The 24464-nt window shown below is 36.5% G+C and overlaps 4 protein-coding genes across 7 annotated transcripts; 1 reads left to right on the top strand and 3 right to left on the bottom strand.

Annotated features, from left to right (window-relative positions):
- The first annotated feature begins 461 nt into the window (after positions 1-461).
- Positions 462-3010, top strand: LOC104220149 (pectinesterase-like). Its single transcript, XM_009770966.2, has 2 exons — positions 462-1523; positions 2204-3010. Exons 1-2 carry the CDS (start codon positions 566-568, stop codon positions 2890-2892), a joined length of 1647 nt encoding a protein of 548 aa, XP_009769268.1. The 5' UTR covers positions 462-565; the 3' UTR covers positions 2893-3010.
- A 755-nt stretch (positions 3011-3765) lies between these two features.
- On the bottom strand, positions 3766-7095 carry LOC104220150 (nuclear transport factor 2B). 2 transcript variants are annotated; one of them, XM_070167390.1, is made up of 3 exons: positions 6958-7095; positions 4281-4618; positions 3766-4101 (listed from the first exon to the last, which is right to left on the bottom strand). In XM_070167390.1, exons 2-3 carry the CDS (start codon positions 4581-4583, stop codon positions 4027-4029), a joined length of 378 nt encoding a protein of 125 aa, XP_070023491.1. In that variant the 5' UTR covers positions 4584-4618; positions 6958-7095; the 3' UTR covers positions 3766-4026. The 2 variants fall into 2 exon arrangements, with proteins under 2 accessions (XP_070023491.1, XP_009769270.1); XM_009770968.2 differs by lacking the exon at positions 6958-7095 and adding an exon at positions 4817-5038.
- LOC104220151 (probable dolichyl-diphosphooligosaccharide--protein glycosyltransferase subunit 3B) lies at positions 7003-8093 on the bottom strand. The gene has a single exon (XM_009770969.2). The coding sequence runs from the start codon at positions 8035-8037 to the stop codon at positions 7003-7005; it is 1035 nt and encodes a 344-aa protein (XP_009769271.1). The 5' UTR covers positions 8038-8093.
- A 767-nt stretch (positions 8094-8860) lies between these two features.
- On the bottom strand, positions 8861-12385 carry LOC104220153 (pentatricopeptide repeat-containing protein At4g21170). 3 transcript variants are annotated; one of them, XM_070167774.1, is made up of 3 exons: positions 10397-12385; positions 9590-10024; positions 8861-9417 (listed from the first exon to the last, which is right to left on the bottom strand). In XM_070167774.1, exon 1 carries the CDS (start codon positions 12339-12341, stop codon positions 10584-10586), a length of 1758 nt encoding a protein of 585 aa, XP_070023875.1. In that variant the 5' UTR covers positions 12342-12385; the 3' UTR covers positions 8861-9417; positions 9590-10024; positions 10397-10583. The 3 variants fall into 3 exon arrangements, with proteins under 3 accessions (XP_070023875.1, XP_009769273.1, XP_009769272.1); XM_009770971.2 differs by lacking the exon at positions 9590-10024; XM_009770970.2 differs by having other exon boundaries at positions 8861-10024.
- Between the last annotated feature and the right edge of the window lie 12079 nt (positions 12386-24464).

Consider the following 24464-nt stretch of genomic DNA (forward strand, 5'->3'; position numbering starts at 1 on the left):
TATGAATAATTATCTCGATTTGTAACCTGATAAAAATAATATTAACATGTTATATGTTAAATCACACTTATAATATATTAAAAGTATATATCGCTTACATTAAAAATTCACTTATACTAGCAAGTAGCAATGCACATCCGGTCAAAATGGAGTACTAGACGTCCATTTATAGACTAACCGTACGTACATGCTTTGTCATGAAAAGAAAAAGATCGACAAAGAAAAATATCAAAAGAAACCAATCAATGCACTCATTTAAGGACTGACTTTAGCGTTAGGAAAATAGATTGCCCGTATTTCACACTCACATGTGTCATACATTTATAATAACAAAAACCTGAACCTTGCCGCACCACCTAAAAGTAAACTAAAGTAACTTTATTAAATTAAATAATTATAAAAAATATTAAATTGTGCTTTAATTTAAGTACTTTTCCTTACAAGCTGTATGCTAAAAAGATAAGGAGGGAGTGGCCATTATTCTTGGTTTTTAGTCTATATAAGAACACCGGCAATGAGAAGATCCATAGAACAACTGAAGCTCACTACACACTTGTACTAAGCCATGGCTACTAATTCCTCTCAACCATTGTTAGACACTCCCAAAACAAAATCCTCCTCTTCTAAAGCTCTCTATATTCTTCTGTCCTTAGCTGCTATTGTGGGCTCAGTTGGATTAGTTTCAATCTGGGCCATCAATGGCAGCAGCTCATCAATTTCCTTGACAGCCCATGTTTGTGATCAGGCCCATGATCAGCCATCTTGCTTGGCCACGGTGTCTGAGGTTGCACCTGCTGGTTTGATGGATACCACGACAGTGGATTTGTTACAGATGGTTTTGCATAAATCATCGTTAAAAATCCATGAGACGATCGATTTAGTGAGCAATGTGAACGGTCGGATTAATAATGACAACGAGCAAGCAGCTCTAGCAGATTGTCTAGAGTTAATGAATTTGTCAAGGGACAGATTAATGGACTCCATGATGGCACTGGGGAACCTATCGGCCCAAGCCCATTTTGACGTCCATACATGGCTAAGTAGCATTCTGACCAACCATGTTACATGCATGGATGGGCTAAACGGTCAGGCCCAGTCCATTATGAAGCCCATGTTGAAGGATTTGATAGTAAGAGCAAAGACTTCCTTAGCCTTGATGGTTAAAATGACACCATCTAATACCATGGATCTTCCATCAGTTACTGATGGATTACCCTCATGGGTTACTTCTAATGATAGAAGGCTTTTGCAACTATCTGCAAATGCCATAAAAGCCAATGTAATAGTGGCCAAAGATGGTAGTGGAAAATATAAGACTGTAAAGGAAGCAGTTGCATCAGCTCCAGATAATAGCAAGACTCGTTATGTTATATATGTGAAAAAAGGAATATACAAAGAGAATGTTGAGATTGGGAAAAAGAAGAAAAATGTGATGCTTGTTGGTGATGGTATGGATGCTACTATTATCACTGGCAGCTTGAATGTTGTCGATGGTTCAACAACCTTCAAATCTGCAACTGTTGGTAAGTAGTATATTCTTTCTCCCCATACTGTCTTGACTTATTTAGTACTCCCTTCATTATCATCCATATATGTTACTTTTATTTTTGAGATGAACTTTGATTAATATTTTAATATATTTATTCATCATATCAAAATATTTAAATTTTCAATAGCTTAGAAGATTAGTGAAATTAATTTTTGAAAAGCGAAAAGCAACACTTATTTTGGGACTGAATATCAATTTCAGTTTAGCTTTTGAAAAATGAAAGCTTTGTAGCCTGACAAAGAAGTTTAGAATTCAAGAGCCTTACGGACACTTTTGGTAAATGTTTCCTAAGAAAAAGGTTTATGCAGAAAAAACCTGTTTGAGAAGTTGGAATCTTTAATTTGTGGGTGAAAAAAGTCCTAAAATTGTTTGCGGGATAACAGTTTTCTTACGATATATATTTGCTACAATAGTGTTTCCAAGGACAGATGCCGTGTATCAATTGGGGCTTGAACAACTTGTTGGTGGTGATAACATATGCAACCTTTAATCTTAAAATGTCACCAGGGGCCTTAGGCCGAAGCTAAGAGATCTAAATTCCACATTCATCTAATGAGAAACTAAGTTATTTTAATGCAGCTAATGAAAGTTTTCTTTCTCAATTGGGGCTTGACTTTTAAATGGTTAGCTAATTCTTTTTTTTTTAAAAGACAGCTGCTGTTGGGGATGGATTCATAGCCCAAGATCTGCGGTTTCAAAACACAGCAGGAGCAGCAAAACACCAAGCAGTAGCACTTCGTGTTGGAGCAGATCAATCAGTCATCAATCGTTGCAAAATAGATGCATTCCAAGATACCCTCTATGCCCACAGCCTCCGCCAATTCTACAGAGATTGTTACATCGCTGGCACTGTTGATTTCATCTTTGGTAATGCAGCAGTCGTGTTCCAAAACTCAAAAATCGCAGCACGAAAGCCCGGGCCTGGACAAAAGAACATGGTTACAGCCCAAGGTCGTGAAGATCCAAACCAAAATACAGGAACTTCAATCCAAAATTGTGATATTATTGCTACCTCAGACCTTGCACCAGTGAAAGGGTCCGTTAAGACATATTTGGGCCGTCCATGGAAAGCGTACTCACGAACTGTATTTATGCAGTCCAATATTGGAGACCATATTGACCCAGAGGGTTGGTCAGTATGGCAAGGTGATTTTGCCTTGAAAACTTTATATTATGGTGAGTATATGAACAAAGGACCTGGAGCTGGAACTAGTAAGAGAGTGAAGTGGCCTGGTTATCATATTTTAAATGCAGCAGAGGCGAGGAAATTCACAGTGGGTCAGCTGATTCAAGGAGGAGCATGGTTGAAATCCACTGGTGTGGCTTACACTGAGGGGTTGTGAGAAACTTTGTTAATCTAACCATGTTCAAGTGTTGCTAGTTTCTGAGCCGTAGTATGTTGGTTGTAATGTTTCTGCTGTTGTTTTGGTTCAATAAAGTATGGGTGCATAATTTGGTAAATATGGAATCACCAAATTTTTTGGTATTTGGTATTTGACATTTTGGTATTCGGTATGGTATTTGGTTTAAGTTTTAAAAAAAAATTGGTATTTGGTATTTTAAAATGAAATACCGAAATATATATTATATTACACAATACACATATTATTAATTATAACATAATATAAAAAATCTAAAATTTTACTTTCTTTTATTCTCTAAGTTCATCAATTAACTCTAAGCAAGTAACAAAACATTTCTAATGATCAAACTTAACACTCTGGGTTGATATTTGCTAGTTTTGGACAAAACTTTTGACAACAAATGTTTTTAGTTTTGTACTTTCGAGTATTTTAATTAAGAATATTACAGTCTATGACTCTATGCACTAGTTAGTATTCAAATCGAGTAAACCAAAGTTACCGAATTGAATAAATCGAAAACAAAAGGAGAAAAAACGAACCATGCCGAATTTAATTAGGTGTGGTATTGGTATAGCATTTTAAGAAACCGAATGCCGAACCGAAATGTATACGTACCGTAATACCCTACAATAAAGTAAACGGCTATCACTAATCATGATATATTTATTGAGAAATATGGCTTAGTTTATATAATGATGCAAAAAGAGTTGGAACATAAAAAAAAAACAATTAAGGGCCAAAAGATCATAAATTGATACTCAACTGCAAATTCTTTATCCAATATATGCATCTGTGATCCACTACTTTTTCTTTCTTTTAAAAAAAAAGGGTCAATCAAATTATAGTAGTCTTGTAGGAAATGACTCCATGCTTTAATTTTGCCCAGAATATGAAGGTAAAAGACAAACTTGAAGTGGTTGCAAATAGAATAAATGACATCTGATATTACAAAAGCGATAAGCAAATCAACAATGTGATGCTCCAATTCCATTGTTAAGGAAGCACCACATCAATTCAAATTACAGCAAACGATTTTCTCTCTTCAACATTTCCTTCACATTAACACTGGTTTTCTTTTATCTTGATTAACATTTTATCCATACAAACGCTGAACTAGCCATAGTTGAGGCGAAATATGTCATTCTGCACAAAGAAACTTCCTTCCATAGTTGGGATCAAGTGAAACATCTGCAGAAAATGCATTGCAAACAAGATATTTAGCCTTTTTTTATTCCAGTTGTTCATTGTTCGGTTCAGATAGAGTGAAAACCAAATGTTTCAAATACGTAGGACTTTGTTTGCACACGCAACAAATATAGAATCATACACTTAGACAACATATATGGAGGAAAGAGAGAAAGAGAGACCTGGCTGAACCTCAGGGGATAGTCCTCTCCAAGAAGTTGAATGCTACCACTGACAAAGACTATGACCCCTCCGGAAAAGGACGAAGGTTGAGAATCAATGGTGCTAATCGCATGCCTGCATTGTCCAAAGGGCAATGCATTAAGCTTAGCAGATATATCTTCACTTCCCTGCAACTTTTGGCCCTCAAATGAGAGCATTGAACTTGGTTGATACAGAGTACCAATCGACGATCGATCATTGTCAAAGAGATTGTAGTAGTGATCCACAAATGCTCTTCCTACCATTTCTGATTGTTCTTCCATTTCTTCTTTCAAACTCTCAACTAATTTTCAATGTCCTGTTTAAATTTCAAGGACAAAGAGGGCAAGGTTTGAGAGAATATAAGAAAGTAAATGGTTTGGCCATCAAGGAAAGAATATATAGGAAAAAGAAAAATGTAAAAGAGCATCTAAGCTGCTGCATGGATACGCAATTTCATGAAAAGGGGAAAACAAAAGAACAGGATAAGTCTTAAAGAATTGAAATTCATATGCACCTTTTTTACACAAGGAAGGAAAAGGAAAGATGGGGCTGTTAAAAACTAGCAAGATCTGCTGAAGCAAACCGACCATCAGGCTTTTTGGCCAACAAAATTTTTTCTTCTTTTAAAGTTTTTTGCTGCACATTAGTGCTTTCAAGATTCAATGTACGTAAGCAAATACTAATATGTGAGTGAAGGAAGGGGGTGAAATTGGCTTGAGAATGGGAGAAACAACAGAACGCTACACATGAAATGATGACTAGATTGCAGTATGGGTCACTAAAGATTGTTCAAGGGAATATATTCTTTGCTGAACAATGACCAACTTTATATCTAAAAGTGAAAACACGCTTGCCACTCACTTCCCCTTTTATGCCAGAAAAAAACATAAGGTGGACGGTGAACCTCAATAGCTTAATCAGCATATCCCAGATCAAAGTTACTGATATAACATTTCATCTTTCTCTATCTTTCTTGGTGGTAGAGTAGTTCTTAAGCAACATTTCTTTAAAAATATGCATCTAAATAGCTTATATCACTACGTTAAAGAAAGACAACTACTCCAATTAGTTTTTCCTTACTCTGTTTATGGAATCATTTTTCTCAATAGCCACGCCTAAAGGTCTCTCAGCAACAATAGCATAATAGTGTGGCTAAGATTAAGAAGCGATAAAGAATACTGATAATCTTATATGATCACCGAGGTTCTGGAATTGTTCAAATGAGATTAAGATAGTGGTTTCGAAACAACATAATGTTCATTGGTTTCCTCGGATCTTATGATGAACAATCAATAAGCGACTGAATCCCCCTATATGAAGTGCTTATAACTTTATTTACTTCCTCCTTGCTATTCCAATTGAAAGCGTTGATAAGTGTATATGGAATATTTGCTTATCCTCCACTTTTACATCTTAACCAGAGGAAATAGCACTTATATTTCCTCTTTTATATCCGGTCTAGCTATCTATCCCTTCTTGTTGCCATCCAAGGAGAAATATGTTCAGTTAACAAGAACATTATATCAACCTTATTTTGCACCTTAGTACCTTAAAACACACACTAGCTTTCCTCTCTTTTATAGAAAGTTCAATTTACATACTCGATTTATGACAGAAACAAGTTTCCAGAAAATTACTAGTAGTAATTTTGAGTTAGTAAGCTAAAGAAGGAAGTATTAGTCACACTTCAGAAGTAAAAGATCCAAGGACCATCCTTCTCTCGTCTAGAACCTTTCAAAGTACTATATGCAAAATTGCAATTAATTAAATGCATAGAAATTTGTTAGACATATGGAGAAGAAAAGAGCATGTCAACAACTATTCAAGTTATCATCCCCTTTTTACTTTAATTGAAGTGTAGTGTACCGTTTTCCGCAGCAAATGTTATGTCAAAGTAATCCAAGATATGCAGCATCAGAATCAAGCAGATTAAATTCCTATGCCACTTACATACCGATTTATCTTTTGCGGGGAAAGAATATGAAAGTGCCTATTCCTCAAAACTCAAGAAAAGCAACTGCCACGCTCTAAAGTCTATGTGATCCCACCAAAATATATCAGCTGTTTCTGATTTTAATTAGTCAATCTTTTATACTTTCTACTCTTCTTTTTCTCCCAGATATCAGATTCTTTGCCTTGTCTGACAACTGATGCTAACTTCTTTAGCTCTCCAAGTGAGGCCACTCTCCATAATCATACTATATGGTTTTAATTTGCTAAAGACTAGTGCTGGTGGTTGGAAAGTAAATATTCCTTTCTTGGTGCAATGTCTGCTAAAAACCAATATATAAATTTATGGAAGGCCTCTCACCTCTTAGAGGTAGCAACTCCAGGTCTTTAACTATTTACACAATAATTACCCTCATCTTGCCTGAATTATGATAAACCATTTACATATTAGGCACTGAAATGGATGCTAATAAGTGGTGATCACAGTCTGTGATGATCATGTAAGTAACTAAAAACAGTAATTTTGAGAGACGTAAAACGTGTAATTATTGATATACAGAGTGCAAATTCTAGCAAAACATATTTCAAAACTTCAACTGGCACATACATGCTTCACTACAGGTACAAAGATCCATAAATCTAAGCTGAAACTTATCAGTCAACTATTATTGGTTGAGTATAAACTACTACAGATCTAGATCTTACCTAAGAGAATACCAGCTAAATGTATCGGCTATAGAAACTACATTGCTACATCCAACTTGAAGGCCAATAAGCATGAACACCATATCCAGTCTTCCAATTATCCAAGTAAATCACCTTCTTTACTGCCCAAAATGAAACGATGAGCCCAAAAGCCATAAACAACCTCTGCGCTGTCCTGTTCTTCACACAAACCAAAACATGAGTCATAAATGCCAATAACAATCCAACAACCATGTACAAGAATCCAACAGCAAAACCTTCAGTCCCTAACTGCATCCCAGATGCTTGGTAAAAGAAAATCATCTTCGAATTCCCTGCATCATTCCTATCCTCCAAATACATCGGCACTTTCCTAATTATACTATGCATTGTCCCTGAAACACTAAAAAAGTACACGAAAATCGACCCGGTCATCCACATATACTTATCATGCAATAGGGTTTTTCCAGAAATAATCTTTTTCACCAAAAATGGACTCCAAATCAAGAATACACCACCAATAGCAGCCATCATTTTCTTGGAAATTGCTGGGGGTCGATGAATGGGACCCACATTAACCTCCACATTCGCCTCTACAAACTCCTTCATCGACTCAGCTCCCCTTGAATAACCGGAAGCATCCATTGGAACACTATCCCTTTTCAAATCCGTTAAAAAAAAGGGTAATAACCGAATATGGGGTAAAGACTTGAGTTCAAACAAGGCGAAAGAAGATTGAGATTCTTGAAACTCAATGACGAAGAAGAAGATGTGAGTGTTGTTGCTGTTTTTGGGGTGGTTGACGAGGAAAGAAAAGGAGAGAAGGGAGAATTCACGCTTGAAAGCAGGGAGATTGATGTCGGGTTTCGAGTGGAGCTGTTTGGCGTCAAAGAAAATGAGGGAAGAGAAAGGTTTAGGGGAAGGGATAGAGAGGATGCGTTGGAGAAGGGAGTCATTGAGGTGGATAACGCCGGTAGGTGATTGTGATCGGAGGTTGATCAGTTCGGAGAGTAAGTCGTCGGAAGAATTGGAATGAGTGTATATGGGTGCAAGGAGAAAGAGAAGAGTGATGAGTAGAACAGATGATGGAGAGATTGCCATTGTTAGTTAGATTGATGAGAAAATATGGAGGGTTTCATGCATGCAGAAACAGAAATGTTGAGAGTGTATTTGTGTTGGAAGAGCAAGATATGGGTCTGTGGTTTGATTTTGGGTCGGGTCTTATTGACTGAGTAAGATTTGTATGTGGATACACAGATTACAGACACGTAAGAATACTTGAATGGTAATTGGTAAGAGTGGAAGTTCCACGAACTGTAGGAAACTTTATACTGGAAGTTGTTACTGAAATTGCATTCCTAGCCTACAACACTCCAAAATGGATTTGGGTTTTAGAATTTTTTTTTAAAATTCAATCAGATTATTAAGAAATAAAAATATCTATTTTTAGTGAATTTAAACATAATTATTTATTTTTAATTTTCAATACTTCCATCAAAATACGCATATTATTCATTTTTAAAATCAGCTCAAGCACCTAAACGTTGTCTTTCAGCACTTGGTGTTTTAAAGATACTATTGTTTAGCTAAAGCTAAACAGAATAAAATCGTGTAACCGAGGGAAATGTTAGAATCAATGAAGACGAAAAAGCATATATGCAGTTGCGGATGCGCATTCTCTAATCATAAGCTTGATCTTTCCCTTATTTCTAATATATAAAATGTCAAACTTTTTTCTTTTTTTTTAAATGTCAAACTTAGTAGGGCTCGAACCTACAATATCACCATTATGAACGAGACGTTTTTGGGTGTTTTTGCTGTAACATCTAACCTTTTGAAAATCTATGGTGAAACTGGTTAAGAGTCTCAAAACAGACATCAACGGCTGAAGACAAATATATGGAAGCAACAAAACACTTCAAGAAACAGTACAAATAAGTACTAACATAATATCCCAAAAATTAATAATCAATTTCAGTGCAAAATATAAGCTGCAGCACTACAAGTCTACAATTAGGCAACTCTACTGATTTCAGCTGCAAAAAGGTAAGCTCTTCCTACAAGATCAAGGAGAAGTTCATTTAGCATAAATTGGATCCACAGCACTTCAGAAATTTTGGCACAGGAAGTACATAGTGCTGATCTCCTGGTGCAGTAGTAATATGTCAAATCAAGCAGCAGAATTTGGATCATAATTGGACTAGCAAAGCATTAGCCGTCTGTTTGAATCACCATATTCTCCCATGGCAAAAAAGCACTAGCACAATGACTTTCTTCAATTTAAGGCAAGTACTATATAAGCAAATTGCATGGTCCTGTATGGATTTTAAGTTCAAACTGTTTGCTGATTCCGTAGAATAAAAAATTATTGACGAAGTCAAGATGCCTCGATGCATTTCCATGTTTATCTTGCAATGATTAAACCCCCAAGAAAATGGCGGTTTACAAAGACTGTACATTGCAAAGTCAAGATGCTGCTGCCTGCTAGTTGAAAATTACACTTTAGAAGGCACAATATATAAAACAAGTAATCTATGTCATTCATAAAATCACCAAAGTTTTTGGACCCATATATGATATATACACATTTTTAAGTCTGTAAAACTGAAATGAGTGGAAACTTCGGAACCAAATGTAGGAATTTGGAACATACCAAAGCGAAGAATTGGAATTTGGAGAGATATCAGGCTCCTAATAACCATGGCCACTGCCATCACATTGCAAAAGAGACGAAAATCATATTTTGCACCTTCTGAATTTACAGAGGCACAAATTTTCATCAAGTAGAAACATCTGCTTTTACATTCGCTAAGCTCAAGCCTGTCCTAATAATCTTTTAGAAAACAACCATATAAAAGAATCAGGAGTAAAATTTGAAACTGAAGCACTTCTCTACATCACTCTCAGCACTAATTATGTCACTAAGGGGCCATCTTCTAGCTTATGTTTGACGCTTGCACTTGCGTTGGAAAGAACTTCGAGTGTGAGTCCTCACCATTTTTCTGCCTCCAATACCTTCACCCCTAATCAGCACAAGGGGAGATTCCTCATGGATCACCCATATCAGCGTGCAGATAGGTTATGACACCTGGTGTTCAGTTTTGAGACTTGAGATTACCCTCGAAACATTTCCACTAATACGATAACAACTTCAGACAGCATATCATTAACTTCCGTGACACGCGCATCTTAAATACTTTATTAATGAAGAAGAGACGTATGAAAAAAAGGCAGCCCGGTGCACTAAGCTCCCGCTATGCACGCAGTCCGGGGAAACGACAGACCAAAACGGTCTATTGTACGCAGCCTGCCTTACCGTGCATTTTTGCAAGAGGCTGTTAAGTGGATATATTAAACAGCAAAAGAAACTGCGTGTTCCACTTAATAGATATTTACAATAACTTTAAAAATCATGGAGAACATATTTAAAAAGGGGAAATAGAGAAGTAATAGAAATTACCTTTTGTAAGTAGAGAACATATTAATTTTTCAACTCGTACGCTGTTCCATTTGTGCATATAGGGATACCATAATTGGATGGCGAGCATCATGCCATCACGAAAATCTACTCCCAGATGAGCAGCCATGTTGTACAGTATGTATAGTAAGGGAAGAAATAAAATATGACTGAAGCCAAAATATATTATTTAGCCAAACCCAGAAATCAAATGCTTATATGCTTTTGTGTGGGGTTTAAGCCCCAATTTCAACATCTCATCATGCAATCTCATTGCTTTTCTAAATTCCTTTTCCTGACACAGCCCCCTAACCATGATTGAAAAACTTTCACTGCTTAACATGTCATGAGTTCTCATGTAATCAAAGATCCTTAGAGCTTCTTCACGCCGTCTTGATTTAAACAGCCTATCGAGTAGTATAGTGTAGGTCTTTACATCTAAAGCAACACCAAGTCTCTCTAGTTCAGTATGTAAAGAAATGGTAGAATCAATCCTTCTGCTAAAGCAATAGTGACGCACCAAAGAGCTACAACAAAACGATTCAAGCTGAAGTCCTCTCTGAAGAATAACATTCAGAAGCTCCTCAGCTTCTTTCCACTTACGCATTTCACACTGAGAAAAAATAAATTTAGACACTTGAGATATGGGAGGAGCGAATCCTCTTCCTATCAAGTCTTTCAACAAACCGCTGACTTCTTCTGATGGATTTTCGTTGCATAGGACACTCATGAAGGCACTATAGCATTTGTCATTGATGACAACTTTCCTGTCAATTATAATGTTGTACATCGAAATAGCATCGTCAACTATACCTTCCTTGGAAAGTGCCCTCAGCATAGATCCATAAGTGTTATCTTGCAGTTCAATCTTTTTTTCAGAAGCTTCCCTGAAAAATAATGCAGCTGCATATGTCTTTCCCAAATCAGAGAACTTCTGAATTACAGAATTGTAATCGGGCGACATAACTTTTGGAAAATGTCCTTTCTCCACCATGGAACTCAGCACTGAGTTTATTACTTCGGCATTTTGATATTTGCAAGCACCATTAAGAATTGAGCTAAAAGTACTAAAGGTAGGATCAATAGATTTCCCATACATATCATTTAAATATCCAAATGCAGCTTCAAAATTCCCTCTTTTGGAGTAACAGTCTATAAGTATATTATACATAACAGGAGTACATAAACCCTTGTCAATAATAGGAACAATTTTCTCAAATTTCCCATCTTTACAGAGCATCTGAGCAATTAAAGAACAAGTAAGCACATTCTCCTGAACCCCATTCCTAATTATAGAACCATAATAACGCCAAGCCAATCTTAACTCATTCTTTCTATACAGCAAATTGAGCAGTGCATTGCAACTATCAGTAGATATAAAATACCCATATTCTCTAGCATTTCTATAAACTTGAAGAGCTTCAAAGAACAAACCTTTATTGCAATAACTATCTAGAACTGAGCTCAATACTGAAACCTGAATGTGAAAGTCAGCAGCTTTGAATGAATGAATCAAGAAATCAACAATTTGGGTTGGTGGGTATGTTTGAATGAGAGAATCCAATATGGGTTTTGCGGGTTTGGATAGTCCGGACCCGAGAAGTACATAAACAAGTGTACAAAGAATTTTGGCATCAGGTTGGAACCCAAGATTGTTCTTTGCATAGTGGAAGAAGTGTAAAGAGACTTGTGGGTTGGTTTTTTGGGTTTTGTGGAGGATTTGAAGGAAGAGAGATGGAGTTAATTGTGAGGAAGAAAGTTTGAGGTTCTTGAGAAGTGAAGGCCAGAGGTTTGTTTGTCTTTGTAAGAGAATAGAGGATATTAGGGAAACTAATTGGGTTTGTTTGAATTGGTTTCTCCAATCTTGGGACTTTGGTGTTGTTGTTACAGTGATTGCTGTTGTGAGTGAATTCTTGAAGAGGAAGAGGGCTCTAGAGGCAATGGTCATTTGAGTTATGGGTGCAAAGAGAACTGATTCGATTGGGAAGGGAATTGCAGAGTGAATTTTCTATGGGTAAATTGGGGGCAAATTTGTAATAGGTGGCTATTTTTGCAAAAGCTCACCAAGGAGCCCAACTTCTATGAACATTTTAAACCAAATTCGCAAGGAATTTTACATATCTATACACTATTGGAAACTTTATTACCCTTTTCTAACCAAGTTTCAATTTATTACATCATATATACAAATTTACTAATTATATACACTTTATGAATTAAATGAGTATCCTTTTATATTAGGAATCAATTATTTCTCATCCTTATTCTCTCTCCCTCATGCGCTCACTCTCTCCGTCTCTCTCTCTTTCTCCTGCTCTCTCTCTCTCTCTACGTCTCTCTCTATCTCTCCATCCTAATTCCAGTAATGTAGAGCAAAGGAAAAGAGAGCAGCAATTCCACCATCGACAGTCATTAAAAAGCTTTGAAACTTTGAACTCGAATTTAGGTTTTCAAAAAATATTATTTGTTTGAATTGGGTGATGTTGCAAATAATTGGGAGTTCTCTCTACGTCTCTCTCTATCTCTCAATCCTAATTTCAGTAATGTAAAGCAAAGGAAAAGAGAGCAGCAATTCCACCATTGACAACCAGTAAAAAGCTTTGAAGCTTTGAATTCGAATTTGGGTTTTTAAAATCATTATTTGTTTGGATTGGGTGTTATTGCAAATAATTGGGAATATGGTTTGAAGTTTATATCTCAATTTTGAGGGTGTTTTGGTGAATATTAGACTTGATTTTGGCTGAATTACATATTGAAATTCGAAGAAGAAGAAGAAGACATGACATACATTATACTTACGAAATTGTAGTAAAATTGTAGAAAAATTGTATTCTATTGTTTATATATAAAATTTTTTATTTAACTATTATATGAAAGTTGAACAATATTATATAAAAATTGCATTTAAGTTGTATGATATTGTAGTTGTATATAACTGAGTAGAAATAATGTATGAATATTATAGATAAGTTGTATAATATAAAATTAGTTGTATGAAATTTATTTTTACTATGTCTAAATCAGATACAAAATATACAAAAGACATATTGTATAAAATTTGTATAAAAATTGTATTTACGTGATATGATATTGTAGTTGTATATAATTGGGTAGAAATAATATATGAAAGTTGTAGTTATATAATATAAAATTAGTTGTATGAAATTTGTTTTTACTATGTATAAATCAGATACAAAAGACATATTATATAAAAATTGTATTTAAGTGGTATAATATTGGTGGATTTTAGTCGGGTCATTTTTTGGTAAAAATCGTGTGGGTAGTCACTTTTTAAAATGATATTTACTTTTTATCCAGCATATTTAATGCTTAGCAATAGTAGCCACTAATCTATTAAAATTAATATGAAAAGACTGTGTTACCCTTTCATGTATATTCTCGGCACGAAGTTTCTCATTCTCGTTCCTTAGTTGTGTGTTCTCATAGCGTTCGTGATGATCCTGGGCAAAATAATGAAAACAATGTCGTTGTAACAATTATTACATTGAATGCTGGAATTTAATGTTATTTTTAATTTTGCGTTAAAAAATTGATGCTAAAATAGAAAAGACTAGCTAATTACTTTTATTTGAGTACGCTTGTTTTCGAACCAAAACTTAATTTGCAAAGGCTCTAACCCTAATCTTTTCCCCAACTCTTTCCTTTGTTTATCATCTGGATGAGGGCATTCTTTGAAAAAACTGTCAAATGACCAATTGATTAATTGTAATAACAATAACAACGTCAACAATAAACCCAGTATAATCCCACAAGTTCAAAAATTAAGGACACTTTGTCATGAACTTATACTAACAAGCTCAAAAGTTAAGGATAATAGGTTCTGAACTTACAGTTACAAGTTCAAAAGTTAAGGACAATAGGTCCTGAAGTCTTGAACTTAGACTAACAAGTTCAAAAGTTAAGGACAATAGGTCCTGAACTTAGACTTACAAGTTCAAAAATTAAGGAAAAATAGTCCTTAACTTAGAGTTACAAGCACAGAAATTAAGGACATGTGGTCCTGAACTTCGAGTTCCAAGTTCAAAAGTTAAGGACATATAATCCTGAAGTCCTGAACTTAGAGTTACAAGTTCAAAAGTTAAGGGCACTTGGTCCGGAACTTTATGAGCAGAAAGGGTGTTTTCGTCCGGGCAGGTAAAGTTTATTAAATAAGTGGCTAAAGACTAAAGACATTTTAAACAGTGACTTAAAAGTAAATACATATATTATTAGTGGTTAACCGTGCACTTCCCCCTATTTTTTGCTAGGACAATTGCCAAAATAACTTAAACATTCAAAAATAGCTTAACTATTCAAAGATCATAATACCTCATGTAACATTTATTTGGAGTGAAAAAAAATAAGGAGTTGCAAAAAGGTGGAAGGTATTTCCTGGGTCAAGAAGAGTAAGAAATCGTCGGGAAGCAGGAGTGAGGTCTGCTATATTTCCAAATTAGATTTGTCATATCTTCAAAACAAGATAGATAGGAGAAATATACGTCAGTTTCTTTTCTTTCACTCGCTTGACATTTAGTTCCGGTGAATAAACAGAATTGGTTGCTCATTTTCCCATTGTAAACATAAGGTCCAATGTCAAAAAGAGAAAGTAGTCGATATATCTGGAGAGAATCGGGAGAGAAGGGGAGAGACGAGAGGAAAAAGAAAAAAGGTGTAATTAAATTCATTGATTGAAGACGCAAATAATGGATTGGGAGTTAGATTTGTATATATTTTGTAACTAAAATATGTTTAGGTTGGGTAAATACCAATACATGAACATTTTTCGTAATAATATTTCAAATAGTGCGTAGGAATGAAAAAACCTCATAAATTCGATTTTTTTTCCGTAAGGCCCAAAAAGAGGGTTCCCGACAGTTTTTAGCACGTGAATCGCTAATGAATCCATGTGAGTGCACAAAAGCTATAAATCTACTTGCTTTAAATGGACTCATGTTACAATTATATAATTAAGCCTCATAAATTACTAAACAGTTTAATCAGCTAACCGTCGCGACTAATGAGCCTCTGACTTTCATTTCAAGAATTCATGTTTGTCTTTTGTGATTTATTTCCTGTTGACTGGGAAATTTCAAATTGAAATTCAGAGCTTCTGTGAGATCAAAAGTATTTTTTTTGAAATTTTTAAAAATTTAAGTTGTTTGGCTAAATAAAGAAATACTTTTGGCCAACAACAAAAGTAGTTTTTTGCTTTTGGGAAGAAACACAAAATTCTAGCTTCTTCCAAGAAGCAGAAGCAGAAAATTAATTTATTCAAAACAAAATTTTCCTCACCTTAAAATTTATACTTTTTAAATTATCCATTACTAATTTATGTTTTTTTTCATACTTGTTTTTTATTTTTATCATTCTCTTAAATTTAAAGATATCATATACATGAATCATATTGTAACTTTCGAAATTCTTTATTGACTTTTCTTGTTTTTTATTTTTTTTGGGTGTAATGTCTTGTAACTTTTCAAATTATCTTCTTCGTTCTTCACACTAAAGCAAATTATCTACCTCCTTCTTTGGATTATCAATTCTTTTCCCAAATAATCATTTATAATTTCTTCTGTTATATGCTATTAGTTCTCGAATCTTTACAACAGTTATCAAATCTAATTTGTGAAAATTACCTACAAATAGATAATAAATTTACAATTTCATCACATAATCTATCTATATATTATTAAAAGATGAAGAAAAAATATCCATATTAATCTAAGTGGAAGTCTCACAATAGACCGCTAGGCAATTATGACAAAGTTGGTTAGGTTAGGTAATAATTAGTTTCTGATTTATTTATTTTTTTAAAAAAATACATTATGTGTTGCTAATAATTAGTTACTCTTTAAAATTATTTTTATTTTACGCTCAATTCCATATTTCAAGTTTGTCACACAGAATCATCTAGTTACAACTACCATGGCTATACATAATTTCATCCGACGATATTCTTCTACCGATAAGTAATTCAACTACATTATGCTATGAAGACACTACTGCAAAGATTGAGGGAGGAGATGGATCTTCTGATATTCCTTTAGAAATGCAGGCAAATCTTCTACTAATATGGGGGCGTTGTGTGGTAGAAGCAAAGGTGAAATTGTTGAAAAATATTATCATGTGTGAGTGACTTTACTTATTATTTCATGGTGGATTACCAATATATAGTAATTTGTGGAATAGTCTTCTAATTCATGAGAAATGACGTATTTTGATTATTCAAATCATTGTGTAACAATAAATAATTATACTAGATAATATTATATACTTTGGTATAACTATATGTGTAAAATTGAGTTAAATCTTTATTATGTTTGTTTACTTTATATTTTATATTTTAATCAAATAAAATAAAAATAATGAAAGTCACTTACAATAAATAATTAAGTTCATTTTTCTCTTTAAAATAATTATAAGATCTTTATACTATCTTTTTTGGTAATTTGATACTCAAAAGCACTTTTTAGAAAAGTTGACCAAAAACAATTTGTTTAACAAATGTTGCAAAACGTACTTCGGGAAAAAATACTTTTTAAAATAAGCAGATTTTGACAGCTTGGCCAAACAGGCTCTCAATCTCAACCTAACAGGAGGTTTCTGCTTTTATCACCGCAATACTACTTCTAATTAGCTGTGAACTTATCTGGGAAGAAACAATAATGCATATAAAACTCTTAATATATCAAAAGGAAAAGGCAAAACTACTAATGGATATGATATTACACAGGAAAATGATAGCGTTACATACTTACATAATGTGATTGTTGAAGTTTGGCAAATTCTTTGTCCCACATCGATGGGCTCTTGACTTTGGGGGGGGGATTTTCCCCCTATAAAAGAAGGCCTAATGTTTAGGATTTAAACACACCTCTCATTTGCCTTCTCATCTGTTTAAGGCATTTGTATCTTCTCTCTTTAGTATTATTTCACTTGTATTTTTGGAGTGGAATAAAATATTGGTTGTGTCCGAGGAGTAGGCAAAATTAGCCGAACCTCGTAAATTCTGGTGTTCCCTTTATTGTTGCTTTATTTATTATTTGGTGGCTGTCATAATTTTTGGTATAGTAGTTGTGACTTATTCACACTATATACATTTGACTTCCGCAACAATTGGTATCAGAGCCAAGGTACTGTCTAAGTATGCTCTGTGGTTGCAGCATAGTCTGATCTTCCACATCAGAAAAGATTTATCTTGGTAACTGAGTCAAGGTTCTGTCTGAGTATGCTCTGTGGTTGCAGCTTAGTCTGATCTTCTACATCAGAAAGGAAATAATCTTGATTTGTGTCGTCAGCTATTAAATAATATTTGTGTCAAATATGGGAGACAATAAACAAGAAGAATCTACATCAAGTGTCAACAATACGTCATCATTGGCATCTTCGCTTATGACAAGAATTGTGTCAAATGCGAAATTTGCGGTAGAAATTTTTGACGGGTCCGGACATTTTGGGATGTGGCAAGGCGAGGTTCTAGATGTCCTTTTTCAACAAGGGCTAGATCTGGCCATTGAAGAAAAGAAACCAGATGTTATTGGAGAAGAAGATTGGAGAATTATCAACCGTGTTGCTTGCGGTACCATTCGATCCTACCTTGCTAGAGAGCAGAAATATCCATACACAAAGGAAACTTCTGCAAGTAAATTATGGAAAGCACTGGAGGATAAATTTTTGAAGAAAAATAGTCAAAATAAATTGTACATGAAGAAGAGACTGTTTCACTTCACCTATGTTCCTGGTACCACGATGAATGAACATATCACCAGTTTCAATAAGTTGGTCACAGATTTGCAAAATATGGATACAACTTATGACGATGGTGACTTGGCCTTGATGTTGTTGGCGTCACTTCCTGATCAGTACGAGTACCTTGAAACTACTCTACTTCATGAAAATGACGAAGTTTCTCTCAGATAAGTTTGTTCGGCTTTGTACAGCTATGAACAAAGAAAGCGAGAAAAACAGAAGGGCGGAGAAGGAGAAGCACTATTTGTGAGGGGTCGTCCTCAAAATCAAACGAGGACAAAGAAGGGAAGATCCAAGTCAAGATCCAGACCCAGCAAAGATGAATGTGCCTTTTGTCGAGAAAAAGGGCACTGGAAGAAAGACTGTCCGAAGTTGAAGAATAAGGCCAAACATAACAATGGAAAGGCCATTATGGATTCAAATGTAGCTGATTGTGATGATTCAGACTTCTCATTAGTTACAACAGAGTCATCAACATCATCAGACATATGGTTGATGGACTCGGCTTGTAGCTATCATATGTGTCCCAACAGGGACTGGTTTGTGGAATTTCAAGAAGGAGAATATGGAGTCATCCACACAGCGGATAACAACCCTCTTACCTCATATGGCATTGGTTCAATACGATTAAGGAACCATGATGGAATGATCAGAACATTAACAGATGTTCGATTTGTACCGGATTTGAAGAAGAATCTCATCTCTGTAGGAGCCCTAGAATCAAAAGGGTTCAAAATCATTGCAGAAAATGGAGTGATGAGAGTATGCTCCGGTGCACTAGTGGTAATGAAGGCTAATCGGAAGAATAATAATATGTACCGCTATCGTGGCAGTACAGTTATTGGGACAGCGACAGTGACATCCAGTGACGACAAAGAGGCAGAAGCAACCAAGCTATGACACATGCGCTTGGGACATGCTGGAGGAAAATCCTTGAAAACTCTATCAGATCAAGGATTGTTAAAAGGAGTAAAGGCTTGCAACTTGGAGTTTTGTGAGCATTGTGTCAAAGGGAAAACAGACAAGGGTTAAATTTGGTACAACGATCCATAATACTAAAGGCATTTTGGATTATGTACACTCTGATGTTTGGGGTCCTTCCAAAACACCTTCATTGGGTGGGAAGCACTATTTTGTAACCTTTGTTGATGATTTTTCTCGAAGAGTGTGGGTGTATACAATGAAAAACAAAGATGAAGTGCTGGGAATTTTTCTCAAATGGAAGACGATGGTGGAGAATCAAACAGGCAGGAGGATCAAGTGTATTCGCACAGACAATGGAGGTGAATACAAAAATGATCATTTCAATAAGGTCTGTGAAAATGATGGCATCGTCCGACACTTCACTGTTAGACATACACCACAACAGAATGGAGTGGCAGAACGTATGAACCGGACCTTGCTGGAGAAGGTACGGTGTATGTTGTCCAATGCTGGCTTGGGCAAAGAATTTTGGGCTGAGGCAATTACATATGCATGCCACCTCATTAATCGTCTACCATCTGCTGCTATTGATGGCAAGACACCATTTGAAAAATGGTATGGAAAGCCTGCTGTAGATTATGACTCTTTGCACGAGTTTGGCTCAACTGCATATTATCATGTGACAGAGTCAAAATTGGATCCAAGGGCAAAGAAGGCTATTTTTATGGGAATTACTTCTGGAGTCAAAGGATATCGCTTATGGTGTCCTATGACAAAGAAAGTAATATTCAGCAGGGATGTTACCTTTGATGAATCTGCTATGGTAAATAAGGTAACAGAAGATACCAAACAAAATGAAGGTGCTTCTAAGCAGGTGGAGTTTGAGGGAAAATTTATTTTTCCTACACAAGAAGCAGAGGAGGAAACAAATGAAGATTACCCTCTGGAAGGAGAGCCAGTAGAGGAGATTCCAACTCAGGAACCTCAACAACAACTTGAATCAATAGCAACCAGCAGGCCAAAAAGAACAATAACGAAACATGTTCGTCTCATAGAGACGGTTGCTTGTGCAACCTCAATTGTAGCTGATGATGTTCCTACTACTTATAAAGACGCTGTCCAAAGTTCAGAAGAAGATAAGTGGAGGATTGCCATGAATGATGAAATACAGTCCCTTCATCAGAATCATACATGGAGATTGGCCAATCTCCCGAAGGGAAAGAAAGCAATTGGGTGCAAATGGGTATTTGCAAAGAAAGAAGGATTTCCTAACCAAGTAGATGTTCGCTACAAAGCAAGATTGGTGGCCAAAGGATATGCTCAAAAGGAGGGAATTGATTACAATGAAGTGTTTTCTCCAGTTGTAAAACATTCCTCCATTAGAATTATGTTGGCTTTGGTAGCACAATTGGATTTGGAACTAGTTCAGATGGATGTAAAAACTGCGTTTTTACATGGAAACTTGGAGGAGGAAATCTACATGACTCAGCCAGAAGGATTCAAAGTTGCTGGAAAAGAAAATATGGTGTGCAAACTTGAAAAATCGTTGTACGGATTGAAACAATCTTCTAGACAATGGTACAAGCGATTTGACGAGTTTATGTTGCGGCAAGGGTACAAGAGAAGCAAATACAATCATTGTGTGTATTTGCACAAGCTTAAAGATGGTTCCTTTGTATATCTTCTCCTATATGTTGATGATATGTTGATAGCTTCCAAGAATTTGGAAGAAATTGATAAGTTGAAGATTCAACTGAAGAAGGAGTTCGAGATGAAGGATTTGGGTGAGGCAAAGAAAATTCTTGGCATGGAGATAATTAGAGATAGACGTTCAAAGAAACTCTGTTTATCTCAAAAGGAATATTTGAAGAGAGTACTTCAACGTTTTGGCATAGATGACAAGACTAAGCCAGTTAGTACTCCACTTGCTTCCCATTTTAAGCTAAGTACTACTATGTCGCCAATGGATGAAGCTGAACGAGAGTATATGTCAAAGGTACCATACGCAAATGTTGTTGGTAGCTTGATGTATGCAATGGTTTGCACAAGGCCTGACATTTCACAAGCTGTTGGAGTTATTAGCAGATATATGCACAATCCAGGGAAGGAGCATTGACAAGCTGTGAAGTGGATTCTACGGTATATTCATAATACTGTAGATGTCGGGTTAGTTTTTGAGCAGGAAGACAATCAGTCTGTAGTTGGATATTGTGACTCAGATTTTGCGGGTGATCTGGACAAACGAAGATCAACTACTGGTTATGTGTTTACTTTTGCAAAGGCACCAGTTAGTTGGAAGTCTACTTTGCAGTCAACAGTTGCTTTGTCTACAACAGAGGCAGAGTACATGGCTATTACAGAGGCTGTGAAGGAGGCAATTTGGCTTCAAGGATTGCTAAAGGAGCTTGGTGTTGAACAAAAAGGTATCACAATTTTTTGTGATAGTCAAAGTGCTATTCAATTAGCGAAGAACCAAGTTTATCATGCAAGGACGAAGCATATTGATGTTCGGTATCATTTCGTACGAGAAATCATAGAAGAAGGTGGAGTCACGGTGAAGAAAATTCATACTACGGAGAATCCTGCTGATATGCTGACAAAGGTGGTGACTGCGGTCAAGTTTCAACATTGTTTGGATTTGATCAACATTGTTGAACACTGAAGATTGAAGATGAAGACACAACCAAAATTTGTTATTGAGAGAAAATTGAAGATGTGGAATTTTGCCAAGGTGGAGATTTGTTGAAGTTTGGCAAATTCTTTGTCCCACATCGGTGGGCTCTTGAGTTTGGGGGGGATTTTCCCCCTATAAAACAAGGCCTAATGTTTAGGATTTAAACACACCTCTCATTTGTCTTCTCATCTGTTTAAGGCATTTGTATCTTCTCTCTTTAGTATTATTTCACTTGTATTTTTGGAGTGGAATAAAATATTGGTTGTGTTCGAGGAGTAGGTAAAATTAGCCGAACCTCGTAAATTCTGGTGTTCCCTTTATTGTTGCTTTATTGTCTTATTTATTATTTGGTGGATGTCATAATTTTTGGTATAGTAGTTGTGACTTATTCACACTATATACATTTGGCTTCCGCAACAGTGATAAAAATTTCTCAGATGGAGCAAAATCAATGTAAACCGCTATTATGTAAATTTGTTCAAACTTGTAAATTGCAGGCGTAAAAATTTATACTACTGTTTTTTTTTCCTTACATAACTTACTGACCCATGCTACTTTTGTCTCAGCAGTGCTAATCTATGTGAAACGGACCATGAATGAATTAGAGCAACTCAAAAGGGACTTGGAACCTAGGCCCACGGCGAGGCCGAACGACGCCCCGCGGGCACCCATATTTGAAGCTTTAGAGTATGCGTAGTTCGTGTCTGTATTTCTTTATATTTTTTTAGCCTATGGTTTGTCTGTCCATTGTCTTTTCGCATCAAAGTATTTCCGTAGTATTGGAACTTGTATCTGACCTTAGTTTGCGTTTGTTATTTTCTTTCAGCAAAAAGGATTTTAGTTTGTAATAGTTTGTTTTAAGTAATGAAAAATTGAAAATCTTTCTGCATGAACTACGCTTGGTTTGATTCGTGCGGGGTCACGATACGTAGGCAATCTCTATAGGATTCGACCGTAATTAATAAAGGAAAAAAGAGAGAGAAGAAGAAAAGAGAGGTAACACTCGAAAGAGGCACAAATAAAATAAGCCGGAATGATGCATGCGGTCAGAGCAAAAACATGTTAGAAATGGTTAACTGCCTAAGAACATTGCATCCCCCAACGTGCAATTACAATATCTGTTAAGACTCTAACATTGACGAGTTTGTTGTTTTTCCAATCAATACCAGTTAGTTTGTTAGAGCGTACTGACACCATACCATTATCAAACAAGATCGAAAGGTCCTATACTAGAAAGCATGACTGGGTCAGACAACAACGTTGAGTCGGAAAAGACAGCCAATCAGATGCTGAAGGAAGCCCTGGAGAAAATGAAAAAAAATGAGGCTGGAAATGAATGAAATGCAGATAGCCTTAGCTAGAGCCCAGAAGGGGCAGGAACTACCTGTTACTCCTACCCTCCAACCAGTACACACGCTGGAATACCCCTCCACCGGCCCTTCAACGAGTTTCCCAAGCCATCACTACTATCAGGGAAGAGAGGCCTATGGCCCCCAAGCTCCACCACCCAGTCAAAACCCTCATCCACCAAATGTTCCCATCTTTGTGGCACCTCCCCCAGCCCCATTGCACAGATCATCCAGTGAGCCACTGTTTTAGGCTCACGATACACAATATTACCCCCTGAACTCACATTCAAAGCACCCGAGCCACATACCTATAATCCCCACTTTGAGGTCCCGGTGGAGATTGAAAAGCTGGCTAAGAGCCCAGAGCAGGACGAGGTGATGCGGAAATTTAAAAGCCTAGAGCAGTCCTTCAGGAACATACACAGGTTAGGCAACCAGGTCAGCGTGGCCTACAAGGATCTATACACTTTCCCTGACGTGCAATTACCAGCAGGGTTCAAGATGCCCAAGTTCGATTTGTATGAAGGGCGTGGCGATCCTATGGCACATCTATGGGGCTTTTGTAGCAAAATGAGGGGAGCAAGGGGAAAAGATGAGCTACTAATAGCTTACTTTGGCCAGAGTTTGAGCGGGTCGGCACTGGAGTGGTATACAAGACAAGATCTGAGCAGGTGGTACACCTGGGATGACTTGGCACAGGCTTTCGCAGGACAATTCCAATACAACCTTGAGATAGTCCCAGACCGTCTCACATTGCTAAAGCTTGAGAAGAAACCCGGAGAGAGCTTCAGGGAATTTAAGTTCCGATGGAGAGAAAAGGCATCCAGAGTTGATCCTCCAATGAAAGAGGGAGAAATAGTAGATTATTTTCTACAAACTCTAGAGCCAACTTACTTCGGTCACTTGGTGACGTCAGTTGGCAAATCATTCAATGAAGTGGTGAAAATGGGAAGTATGATAGAAGAGGGATTTAAGTCCAATAAGATCCTGAGTTACTCAGAAATTAAGGCAACGACTCAGGCCATTCAGAGCAGCACGGGGGGGGTGCGCTCGGAAAGAAAAGGAGAGAGGAGGTCACGACAATAGAGGCCAGCAATTGGTCTAGATCTAGAGGTCCTTCCCCTCATTACCAACTCAGACCCCATCATCTAAACTACCCACACATTCCAAATTACCCTCCACAACCCTACTACCCACCACAAGAACAACATTTCACCGTCCATCAAGCCCAGACATACACCCAACCTCCGGTTCGCCCACAATGGTGCGCACCAGCTCCCCACAATGCATACCCACCTCCACATAATACCTACCCACCACCACAAAACACCTATCCACCGCCAAGAGCCTACAGGAACCCTCCAGGGATGGGTTT

The sequence above is a fragment of the Nicotiana sylvestris genome, chromosome 2 (assembly GCF_000393655.2).
Source record: "Nicotiana sylvestris chromosome 2, ASM39365v2, whole genome shotgun sequence".
Lineage (NCBI taxonomy): Eukaryota > Viridiplantae > Streptophyta > Magnoliopsida > Solanales > Solanaceae > Nicotiana > Nicotiana sylvestris.

Coding starts and splice junctions, on each gene's coding strand:
- LOC104220151 (XM_009770969.2), bottom strand. CDS start 8,037: ATGGCAATCTCTCCATCATCTGTTCTACTCATCACTCTTCTCTTTCTC.
- LOC104220150 (XM_070167390.1), bottom strand. CDS start 4,583: ATGGAAGAACAATCAGAAATGGTAGGAAGAGCATTTGTGGATCACTAC. Junction 4,102..4,280: donor ATCCCCTGAGGTTCAGCCAG/GTCTCTCTTTCT, acceptor CATTTTCTGCAG/ATGTTTCACTTGATCCCAAC.
- LOC104220153 (XM_009770971.2), bottom strand. CDS start 12,341: ATGACCATTGCCTCTAGAGCCCTCTTCCTCTTCAAGAATTCACTCACA.
- LOC104220149 (XM_009770966.2), top strand. CDS start 566: ATGGCTACTAATTCCTCTCAACCATTGTTAGACACTCCCAAAACAAAA. Junction 1,524..2,203: donor CTTCAAATCTGCAACTGTTG/GTAAGTAGTATA, acceptor TTTAAAAGACAG/CTGCTGTTGGGGATGGATTC.